Here is a 12,000-nt window from a genome sequence, read left to right as displayed (position 1 = left end):
TTAAAATATTATTCAGATTCCAGTTTTCAGTAATACTCTGCTTGCTAACCACCACAGCTGTAAAATAAACACAGTGCCATAAGTTTAACACGTGTTCAGACTTTGCTTTAACACACAAACTGCATTTGGATGAATATAAAAGGCATAAAAGTCCATAAGAGTTTGTTGTTTGCTGTATCCAGTTATCTTAAACGCCACAGTGTACAAGTAATGAGTGTGTTTTCTCCAGTGTATTCGTTTCCTTCCTTTCATACACTGTCATTAAATCCATTACTGTACACCAGAAGCGTTGACAGGGTTGCTCTCAGACTAGACAAATTATGGAACGACAGTAAGAAACCTACTTCTGTTCAGTCTGCATTTCATAGTCATTAGTGTGTAAAACCAACCATTTAAGATAAGCACCACGTGAACATTTGTGTGGGCAAATATACAAGAGGAAGATCGAAGGATAAATACATGCTTTGACTTGATCGTTTGCACTCGGAGAGAAGAGTGAAATTGATTATTGGCAAATACACATTTGCTCCATTAGTGAGTTTCTAATTTGTGGAAACAAATGATCTCGCTCCTCACTCGAAACATAACAAGACGTGGGTGTGGATTTAAGTGGAGACTCTGGAGGGAGTGGCCGTGTGCCGCACAGATTCCTTCCTGAACTGTCAGCAAAAGAATAACAGAAAGAAAGCAGTCGTCATATCTAATCACTGCCCTAATTCTCTGTGGCTAAAATTTAACGAGGTGCTGAAAACATTTTGGTTCGTAGTAGCACGATACCATCGCACAGCTGCTGTACAGCCATGATGCAAATGACTGCATCCTGGAAGATGATCAGGAAGAGGAGTACAGAAGTCTGGTGAGGAACTTCCTCACATGGAGTCACACAAACCACCTGCAACTCAACACCTCAAAGACCAAGGAACTGGTTGTGGACTTCGGGAGGTCCAGAGCGGGCGGGGCCATCTGCGGCCAACAGCTTTAAATGCTCTGCCACCGCCAGCATGAACTGCCATTAGCCTCTTAAGTAATAGTTGATGCTCTTGCTTTGTGACTTTCACAGCAGGCAGTGCAGAGCTGCTATTGGTCAATGTTTGTGTAAACAATGGTTATTAGCAGGATATCGCTGCCATGAAATAAACAGGAGTGAGGTGCAGGTGCACTATATGCTTACTGACATCTACATTATTTCTTCCATTGAAATAATTGACTTACTTTCAAAGATCATCTCAATATTAGAATATTGTATTCACAGCATATAGTAAACATGTATACAGCTCTAGTTTAGCTCATTGGTGTGTCTAAAACTTGTTGTACTGTGGTGTATTACATTCATTGGGCTCTTGTGGTTCTTCATATTATGAGTGATCGGTGTAAATCTCCTTGGTTTGACTGCCACCTAGTGGTGCAATCCACATACAGTGGCTTAATTAAATTAAGTAATCACATATTTCAGTTTGGCTTAATTGGTAATTAGGTCAATAACAGATGAAATAACATTTAAAAAACAGACTCACAAAAAACTGTCCAACTAAAGACTATTTTATCGATTCATCACATTTTTAATATCACTGAAATATCTGCTTTGTGTGCTTTTTATTTCTGTCACGTTTGGTTTCTTGCTTCTTTATAATTTACTTGTTTGGAGACCAGGAATAAAAGCTATGTAAATAAAAGTGACTTGCCTTATCAAAGAAGTCTATGCAAGTGCTTTGACCTGGACTCTACTTTCATGTCGTTTTGTGGTGTTTTAAAAAAAGTGTTTGTACATCGAAAACCTCGAGAGGGAGACAGTGTCCACTGATGTGGGAAAAGCTGTGGGTCTGCGTCTGGCGGGGAATCGGAGCGAGCGCGTTTCTTTTGTTGACAAAGAGTTTTCTAGTTGTTTCCTGCGCTCGCAGTATAACTGAATTTATTCTTAAACAGCGTAGCTGAGTTAACATGAGAGTTATTGAAGTTGCCCAAACAGCGTGGAAACGACGTTTCGTTGACTGTGGATGAGCTGAAGAGTTTGTTGTTTAGGACTCCCAGAAAGTTGATTCTGTTCATTTGGAAGGAGTGAGCGACGAAAACGTTTCTCCCTCTGAAGGCGACACATCCAGTGAACAGAACCAGCTTTGGGGGATTTTCTTACCTGTTTGAATGTCTCTCGGTTATTTTTGGAAACTCTTTAAGTCTGAGAAGTCAAATGTCCCCTTTTCAGTGTTTCTTTATGACTGAAAACATCTTCAGGTTTGTCTCAGTGAGCTCAAATTGTCTAAAACTGGAGATTTTGTTTTTTACCTCAATGAACCCAAACAGTTTCAACGGTGCATTCCTCCTTTAAACGCAGCGTTTCGTGTTTTCAACGTTGAATAAACGGGACCCACGGGACTGCCCGTGCTTCCCCGTGGGGGCTGTTTCCCTGTTACGAAAACGAGCTTTGAGTGTACCCTGGCCATTCATCTCGGAGGGGAGGAGTTAAAGGAGCGAGAGGGGGTCGTAACAAGTGCGTCCTCGATAAGTAATTATTCCATTTCCGCCTCGCTCGGCTGATCCCTCTGAGAGGAGCGCTTGGATGAACTGGAAAAGGAGGCTGAGCTGATTTTTGTGTGCTCTCCGCCTGCAGCTCCTCGCAGCCTGAAGAGAAGAGGATGGATGGAAACTTGTTTCCGACTCTTATCTTCCTCCCGGTCCTGCTCTCAGCCGTGTTGCCATCTTCCGCCGGTGTGCTGGAGCCGTACGACCTTTTATATGATAACGCGGTGGAAGCGTTTTACAGTGCCGATTATGAGAGCGTGGTGCGCTACATGGAGGGAGCGCTCAGCAGCCACAGACAGGTCCGGGCCACCAGAGTCCGATGCCGGCTGAGGTGCCAGGACCAGCATCCGTTAGATGAAAGCTTCTCGGATCTGCGCTTTTTCGACTCGGTCCTGCGGAGAGCAGCGTGTATGAACAAATGCATCGAGGAGAAAGTTGGCACGCAGTCTCTGCACAAAGTCAGCGAGGATGTGGTGCAGGACTTCAACAGGAGGATCCCGTACAACTATCTCCAGCAGGCTTATCAGAAGGTAAGGAGGGGGGAGAAGGAGTGAACTGCTGGAGCTGAATGAGCACTATTGTTGTGGGCTCGGCGGGGGAAGGTTTGTCTGGCTGGTCTGCTCAGCGCTACCTGCTGCATTCCTCATCAAAAAGAAAAAAAGTTTGTGCTGCCTGACAACAAGAAGCAGAGAGACGAGAGAACAGCAGAGTTTTGCTTGTGCCAGTGTTGCGCAATGTACCCCACGTACACGGTGCGTGCAGTAGGTGTGTTATTGTTGCAAGACACGTTAATACACATCATGGTCATCAAAGGGAAATGAAAGTATTTAGAAAAACACTTGCCAGTTTTCTTTTACTGAAAACTTGGCAACCATCACTTTAAGAGTCAAGATACGCTTTATGATCCCCGAGGGGCAATTTGATACCCCACGAAACACACCCACCCAGAAGACTCTACACGGAGCGCAGGAGGTCATTGAGCTGCTGCTTTGCGACAGTTTCACAAAGTGCTTCAATCCATCGTTGTTCTTCAGGCTGAGAGACCCAGACCAGCAAATATTAGAAGACTTTGTAAAACACAAATACAGCATTTTCATAAATACATCATACAGTAGATACACTGCTGAGCCTTTGGCATCTGTAAGTGACACTTTGTAATCAAGTACAAATACTTGGATTTTTCCACCAGCTCAGTTACCTGTAGATCAATCACGCTTGTCATGATAATGCAGCTTTATACATCTGTAGGCTGACAGTGATGCTCTCAGTCTCCATCCACAACAATGTGCTGTAACATAAAACCGTGTTGCTGTGGATGCTGTCGTGCTGATCTTTGTTTTACAGCAGTGCTTTGCTTTGTTTGGCTTTGCGGCTTCTTAGCGTGCACTGTTGGTTTTTCAACACGTTTGTGGGTTTTCCATCTCTCTCTTTCCGGCTCCGTCCCACATCCACAGTGTTACAAAGCCGCTTGTTTGTATGAAGCGGATACATCAAGGTCCACTTGAAGTGCGCTGAACTAACACATTCAGCCTGTCCTTTGACTTTTTTTCTTTGGACAGCTTCAGGTCTATAAGAGGCACGAATTAAGATGACGTCTGCATTATCACAGACTTTCTAAATGGAACTTCCCATGAGGCTCATCATTTGGTGAGCGCAAAGCAAAGCGTGGGAACAATCTGAGAGAGAGATAAAGCAGGAGAGTTGGGAACAAAGTGTAATGGCTTCAGGCTCTGTGTGCTGCTTTTTGTCCCCCAAGGAGGAGTAGGTTTGTGTCCCTGGTAGTCTGTGAATATTTGTGGGTTGTCTGTGCACGGTTTCACCAAACTGTAAACACTGCTGGTCATTCTCATTAAAGGATGTTTAGAGAAAAGTTGGAAAGCCCCGTGTTGGTTCAGTCAGTCCAGTCACTGTTCTTCTTCGTTTGTGTGGGAGGGGGGAGAAAAGGTGAGGGAAGCGTCTCCTGGAGTTTTGGATGGATTGTGAGGGCCAGAACTCTTCAACATGGCTACAGCTGTGACACGACTTCTTCATGTGTCCCTCAGCAGTAAACGCGTTAGCTTGGACGCTTTAATTCTGAGTGCAACTATCACGCGGCATGTGATCGTGCCAATCAAGCTATAAAATGTAAGAAAGTAAAAACTGGAATAAGATTGTTTCATTGAAGTCAGACGAGGGCAGTTTAACCCGGTTGGCTGACAGCTGGCACCGTCCTCCCACATGTGGACTGCTGCTGACTGTAGACCAGCCCCACATGCCCAGGTGATGACACACAGCTGCTACTGTGGTAGGAAGTCGATCGGTCGTGTTAGGGCTGCTGCTTCGCTGTGAGGTGGTTTTTGTTCTTTCTCCTGAATCACCAGAGAAAGATTCAGAGCTGAGCGCTCTCTCCTGTCTGGACGTGACCACAGACTCGACTTTGCAGACAGATGCTCGTCCAGATATGACAACGTTTCTCTACGTCTGCAAAGAAGGATGTTTTCTCTGTTTTGAGAACAAAATGGCACATAATGGTTCGTTTTTATTTCCCCACAAAAGGACACACACACATGCACACACACACACGCACACACACACACACACACACACACACACACACACACACACACACACACACACACAGCCCTGCCTTTGCTGTTTTGACATCTTTGTGAGCCCTTTGGAAACACAGCGAGCTCACCACAGGTAAGGAGGGGCAGAGGGGGGCTGCTCTGTTTGGCCACATTGACCGTTAAGTGCACGCTGTTATAAAAAATAAACGGCGTGTTCCTGTAGTCTCTGACGCTCCGCTGTGCCACACCCTCCTCCTGACGCTGTACGGCATAATGTTGCTGTTGGGTGAAAGTCTCCGGCTCGCCCGTCGTTCAGCAGGGCAAATATTTTATTTTCCTTTTGTGGTTTGTGTACCTTTCTAAAAAAAAGATGCACATCACCTTTTTTGTAAGTATTAAGGGAAACTTGTGTAGCGGTCTTTGTGCGCTCGCTAAACTCTCCCAGCAACAGTTTGTTTTTAATCCACTGTTATTCCAAGAGCTGCTTTGAAAAACTTAAAACTTCTTTTTAACTTCTCAAAAAAGTTTCATGACAAATTTTCCTTTGTTATGACATTCGGTGGGGCAGCCATCATTCAGTCCCACACCACACATTTTAAATCTTCAAAGTTCACACCAAATACTGTGTGTGCTCAGGAAGTTTTCTCGTCCACTGTTTACGTCACCATATTCTCCCTGTGCATCTCTGCGGCGAGTCCAGCGCTTCTACTACAATCAGCTTTTCTGGCATTTCACACTAGACCTATATCAGGGTTTCCAGCAGTTCACCAAAAACGTGGATGAGTCCGCAGTGTGCTCCAAGCCTGAAGGCAGCACGCTGGGAGTGAGGGCCTCAACCACAGGTCAGAGAAAATGCCCACAAAGGGCGCTGACGTGGCACTTTTGGATTTGTGTCACACCAAAACAATTGGTACACTCTAACTTGGCTTCATTGCTTTTGTCAATGAAATTCAAGCTGAAGGATGGCCTTTTTGATAAAATGGAGAAAATCCAGCACTCGTGAAAACTTTGAAACAGGACACCAACTGGAAAGAAGGAGACCACGCTGAAGGGTGCAGAGAAAACCATCGATAATGAAACGACCTCCTATCAGCAAGCGCTGGGTGTCAGTGGGATGGAAAAACTCCCTTTCAACAGGAACAAGCTTCCCGTGGACCCAGGCTCAGGCAAGGTGAGCGGTTCAGGGTGAAGAGAGAAAAACATGACAAAAACACGCTGTGCAGGAGATTATTAATAACTAATGGTTGAGTTCAGAGTGATGTATAAACACACAGTGACGAAGAAAACACTCACCAGGTCACCTGATCCAGCCCTGCAAGCTTTAAAAGCAGAGATAGTGTCTGTCTCCTGAACCCACACTGGGAGCTGGTTCCACAGAAGACGGGCCTGAAAACTGAAGGCTCTGCCTCCCAGTCTACTTTTCTGTAGTCTGAAAGGGAAGTGCTGTGATCAGTTAAGCAGGTAAAAACATGTTGCGTTAAAGTCAGCATAGTGGATGTTCTGGTCCAAAGGGAGCTGCGTCTCCCTTTCTCCATCGTGTACAGGTAATGGTCCATTATTACTGCTGTGGAGACATTTTCTCCTGCTTCACGTAATTTTCATCTTACTGTAGATTAAGCCGAGACTTTTCAGACCCAGCAGGGCTCGTCTCAGACTGCCCACTGTCATTAGATTCGTCTCGTACAGATTTGGGACAGTGGGATGGTGTAATGACCCTGTTGATGGGCTTTGTTCTAATAATGAACGGGACTGAATGCATCAGCAGTGATGGGAAAAATGCAAAGATTTGGCAGGAATCATGTAAATCTGTTCATTCGAGTTTACTTTTCTCTGAGAGATGAGAACAGAGGGAAAGCAGCTTTCTCACGATTTGTCCGACTGTCCCATTGATCTTTTCTGCTTTGAGGACTTTCCCGTGTCTCCCAGCGTGGTGCTGGAACGAGGCAGCAGGTCAGGACACTCAAGTCTGCTGCTGTTCCTTGGGATAGTTTAAAAATCAAACTCATTCATGAGTACGATGATTTGATTACAGCACAGCTGGAAGGTCGTGGTTGCGATACTACTCCATACATCCTGTATGCTTATATAAAACCTCGGGTGTGTGCGTGAATCAGAGAAAAGCTAAATGAAAAGAAACTGACGAACCTGTGAGACTCAAGCGCCCTGGGAGGTGCTGGGCCGGGGTCTGCTCCTTGTTTTGAGACGTCCGCATTAGTTTGGACTCGAGATCCTGGACAAAGTGATTGTTTGTTAAGAAAGAATGAAAAGATTTTGTATTAAAAGCATTCGGAGCAGTGAGCCTGAGTCTGAGATGATGGTGTTGTCATCTGCACATAATAAGGGCACACGAGGGTTGAAGCACACAGAGAGTGAGCTCTGCATCTGGCACAGCAAACAAAAACAGTCCAGCTGCTGCTGAGTCTGATTCGTGCGTTTGTGTCGGCAGCAGTCGTTCTGCGGTTGACCTGAGAAGTGACTGCGAGTGTGGGAGGAAGATGAGAAGATCATTGAATTTAAAGGTCTCATCAAACGTCTGGGTGCAGCAGCGCCTTGATTTGTTTGTCACACCCAGACTGTTTTTAATCGTGATGTTTAAGAACTGGTTTGACGTGTTGGAGAATTGAAAAGAGGAAACTATGAATGGCTGCTCGATCCGCTCCTGGCAGAGGAATTCACATATTTGACTTGGCACAGATTTTATTTCTTATTGTCTGGTTGCACTTTCTGACACAGCCTCTGTGTCTGTGTCTGCTCTTGGTCTCGAGCGTGTTCTGCTTTAGTCTGAGCACAAACTGAAGTTAAACCAGCAAGTTCTAGTTTTAGGTATACAAGACTTGGCTTGCCACTTGGTAACCATCTGTTAAATGGCGAGCCAAGAAAAGGTTGCCTCTGGGCGGTTATTTGGGGTTAACAAGACCAAGCTGCTGTCCAAATGAACGAGAGCCGCAAATTTAGTTTCAAGGGCCACCAGGACACGTGCACGCATAGGATCACCAGCAGGTTATGCTTCCACTGCACGTGCTCAAAGTTGCAAGACATTAAGCCCTCAAAGATCGCGGCTTATCTCACCAGAGCCAAAAACTTTCATCATCTACGCACGAAGCCAAGAAAAACAACTACATGTTCTTGCATCCTCACCGTCGTGATGTGTTGAGTTTAAACTTTAGTCAGCCTGTGTGTGTGCGTGAGTCCAACAGTCCAACTGGCTTGATGCTTCAGGTCCACCTTAAAAGGTTTTAGCTGTGCTGCTGCTTCTCTGCTGCTTGTGATGGATTCACTGGTGTTTCTTTAACTGTCACACAATGAAGATTAAATGGAAATGTTCCAAAAAAACAAATGCGCTGCTGTGTTGTTCCAGTAACGGGGAAACAGGAGTGGTAAAGTCAGACTGAACACCTCATTCAGAGTCAGAATGCTCCACACCTGCACCATCATAATGCCCTCCTGGGTGAAGCATGCTGCGATTTGCCCAGATGATCAGACATTGTGGCACTTAGCAGTGCCAAAGGTCTTCTGCATGACTGGATTTCAGCGGATTACCCATGACAGGAATGTGGGGGCGTGGCACCTATATTGTTCTTGCCCTGATTAACAAACTGCTGCCGCAGAGCAGAAGGCTGGTTCAGGATCAGCTGAAAACACTGCGTCGGTTTGCAGTCATGAAAAAGACAGATGAATGGAGCAGACTTGGCCTCTGTGGAAATGAGTCCAAGTAGAAGAACAGACGTAGTTGGATCTGACAGGAATCAGGACGTCTGATTCAGCCTTCAGTTTGGATTCACTGACGGATTAGTCACACTGACCACATGGTGACTGCACTGTTTTCCTTTTTCATGAAAGTTCACAATATCCTCTTTATCCGATAAGCAGGATTTGGGTAAAAGCGGAAGAACAGTATTTAGACGTGTTCATGTGGATTTTGTCCCCCTTTTCTCACATTGAAGGCTTTGCATGCCTCTCATGGGGGCTGTCGATCTTTGTTTGGTGACTTTGAAACGTCTCCGTGGTGTCTGAGCACAGAAACCCGAGTTAGCATGGAAAAAGTCGGGTTTGCATTTACACACTTTTTTTTCACTGATTTTGGTCAATCGTGAGGTGTGTTTTGGTAGACGGGTGGGAACCACATTTATTTCAGTCAAGTGTGTCATCTACAAAGCACACAGGGAGGAGACGTGTGTTTGCACAAAGTGTGCCTGAGTAATGTGTGTTGACTTTCCCAGAAAAATACCAAAGTCAGCTTTGGATGGTCTGGAGGATGCTGCAGACAGAGCTGCCTGCTGACACCACGAGGAGGGACTCACAGATAATGAATTACAGCCTACATTGATCAGTCGCATACCCACTGGCATGCCCGTTGCTGAACTCCATCTCCCCTGCTGCTGTTTTCTTTTAATCAAAATGTTTGCTTGCGCGTAGCCAGTGGTCACTTCAAGAGCTTTACTCATTTGCTTATTCAGACTAAACATTTTGCTCTAATTGAACTGTTGGCACTGGTTTAAGCCACGTTAGCCAACCTCTCAAAGGAGGTAAAATACTCATCAGGTTGTGATGTGTCTCATATCCAGCCCACAGCTTGTTCTGCTAAATTGTGCGGTCGCATTAAGTTGGTTTTGTGCTCGACCACAATAAGTTGTGCGCCGTTAAGAGTGGAAACCGCAAAGAAGGGCGAGTGCACAGGAACCTGAATCTTCCTCCCTAAAGTGGGTGAAATGACTCTTGATGGCAGGAGGTTTGTGGTACTTTGTGTGAGGTCCCAGCTGCACAGAGCTGCAGGCCTCAGAGCAGAGTAAGGTCACATGCCTGTTATCCCCTTTGTCTGTTTGGTTAAGCACACACGACAATGGCAAGATGTGAGTGTATACATTTCCACTGAACTAGCAAAGCAGAAGGTAACTGATACTGTTCTGCTGTTATGGTTCTGCTTGGGCCGAGCTGTGATCGTCTCCACCCTCTCGACCTCGCTGTGTTGACAATAATGGGTTTAGCTTGAGGCTTGTGCAAGCGTAGTTTGGCTGTAGTGCTCCAAAAGGAGTGCAGGGATAAAGCAACACAGCTGTGCTGGGCCCAGTGTGGCTTGTGTCTTAATGCATAGTGAAGCTGTGTGGTAACCTGGCTGATGTTAAGAGCTGAGGATCTAATGTGGGTCCAATAGTCCTTACTGACTCTGGAAACTGGAGACCTCGTCACCAGGAGATGGGGTTTGCCCAAAACTGAAGCATGCAAGTTAATTCTGAGGTCTTTATCTGAAATTCCAATGCAACGTGGAAAACAAATCCCCTAAATGCTTGGGGAAATGTTTGTCCTCTGTTCTGCCTGACGTGACTGTTGTCTTTGGTTCAGTTGTGTGGTCCACACCAAAGCTCCCACACCAGTGTAAGCAGGAAGTAGCTGGAAGTGAAGTGTGTCTAATGTCCTTTCCTTTTGGAGCTTTCACCAGGCTTCTCATTAATATTAAGAGGGCAGTTTATTTGCTTTGACCCACAGCTGTTTCCAGGAACATCCAATTTAAAGTGTTGATCATTTATCAGCCCAGTCTGCTGTCATCAGGCTGCACACAGGGACCCGATATGTGCACACATTTACGTAGTATTCGTTTTACCACAGGAACAGCGGGCAGTGTTGGGAGATTGTCCGGAGTTGTCTGGTTTTTATCACACTGGGCAGACGCTGGGAGGTGGTCTGCTTCAGCGAGGTTTTGGTTTAATCGAGGGTGTTGAGCAGGGCACATGCTTCTCACATGCTTCCTCTGAGATGACCGACCATGTAGGAGCTCGAAGACTAGAAATAGGTTTAACGTCCTGCAGAGCTGCAGTGCATTTGCTGAGTTTAGCACAGAAGAGACTGGCATACTGTAGACGGTTATCACACTGTGCTGTAAATGTCCCACTACAGATGTTTTTCCTGAGCATACAAACACAGCCATGCAGCTGCATCCACCCTATGCTACATATCACCAAGATGAACAGCTGGCAGGGCCACGCCTTCCTATTTCCAGTTTGCTCAGATCGCTCCTTTTGACTCTTCACTACCAAAGAACAAGCGGGACATCCTGATGCTCAGCATTGCTCAGACCTGCTCCTTTGTCTTTAGAGAACGTTTTTCTCCCCAATCGTGTTTTCACGATCCCGTGTTGACCCGACCCTGGTTGTTACTGACCTCGGGGCCTTCACAGGCAGCTAACGACAGGCCTGTCTGCTTCATCGCAGTGATGTGACAGCAATGGGAGAAAGGAGGAGAAAGTGCGCAACCAAAGGGACTTTTGTCCTTTTTGGCTGCACATTATGTCATCTGTAGCCAAGCAGAGATCCTTCTCTGAGGTCATGGACCAATGACATCATGGGTAAGCTGCTGGTCTGAATATTTTGGGTAAACTTCATGTCATTTGTAAGAATAAGCCGTCTAAAAGCACTGGCTGTCATATCACAGAGATGCTTTATAACATCACATTTCCCCATCTTGTTTACACCATTATACATGGTGCTTAGACCAAAACAACACTGTTGATTACAAAAATAATGCATTAGTTTCTAAATGAGAAAATAGCACAAGAAAGCTGCGAGCAGTTATTTTAAACCCCAACATATGTGGAGTTGTGTCTCGAGCCAAATGTCCTTAAAGAACCTTTGCTATAAATGAAGGATTTCCACCCAAGCAGCCGCATCGCATCATCTGTGAAACCCAAATCAGTTTTTACATCAGCTCCCGCTGGCACCTTTCCTTTTTATGTTCTTAAACTGATTAACGGCTGAAAATGTGAGACAAACAAACGCATGCAGGACTTAAAACCTGGACTGGGCAAAAGTAAAAAGTTCAAAACAAATGAATTTATGCGTCTAATGGAAAGAGTCTGTTCAAAACGGCCAAGAGAAGAAGACTGTGTGTAAAGACGCCCGCTGGTCTGGAAAGCTGTGAGCTGCCTTTCATCATGTGGACG

At 45.5% G+C, this 12,000-nt stretch overlaps 1 protein-coding gene across 2 annotated transcripts in view; it reads left to right on the top strand.

The window, feature by feature from the left end:
• Positions 1-1,875: 1,875 nt before the first annotated feature.
• The window catches only part of p3h2 (prolyl 3-hydroxylase 2), a 50,382-nt gene continuing 40,257 nt past the window's right edge, over positions 1,876-12,000 (top strand). Inside the window, exon 1 of one of the 2 annotated variants that reach the window (XM_084921003.1) lies at positions 1,876-3,047. In XM_084921003.1, the coding sequence (XP_084777129.1) occupies positions 2,631-3,047 (417 nt within the window). In that variant the 5' untranslated portion in view covers positions 1,876-2,630. The remainder of the gene's footprint in view (positions 3,048-12,000) is intronic. The other variant, XM_084921004.1, reaches the window with a different exon arrangement.

The sequence above is a fragment of the Perissodus microlepis genome, chromosome 23, assembly GCF_051167445.1.
Source record: "Perissodus microlepis isolate ML-2025 ecotype Zambia chromosome 23, ASM5116744v1, whole genome shotgun sequence".
In the NCBI taxonomy this organism is placed as follows: Eukaryota; Metazoa; Chordata; class Actinopteri; order Cichliformes; family Cichlidae; genus Perissodus; species Perissodus microlepis.
This window is presented reverse-complemented; position numbering and strand designations above follow the sequence as displayed.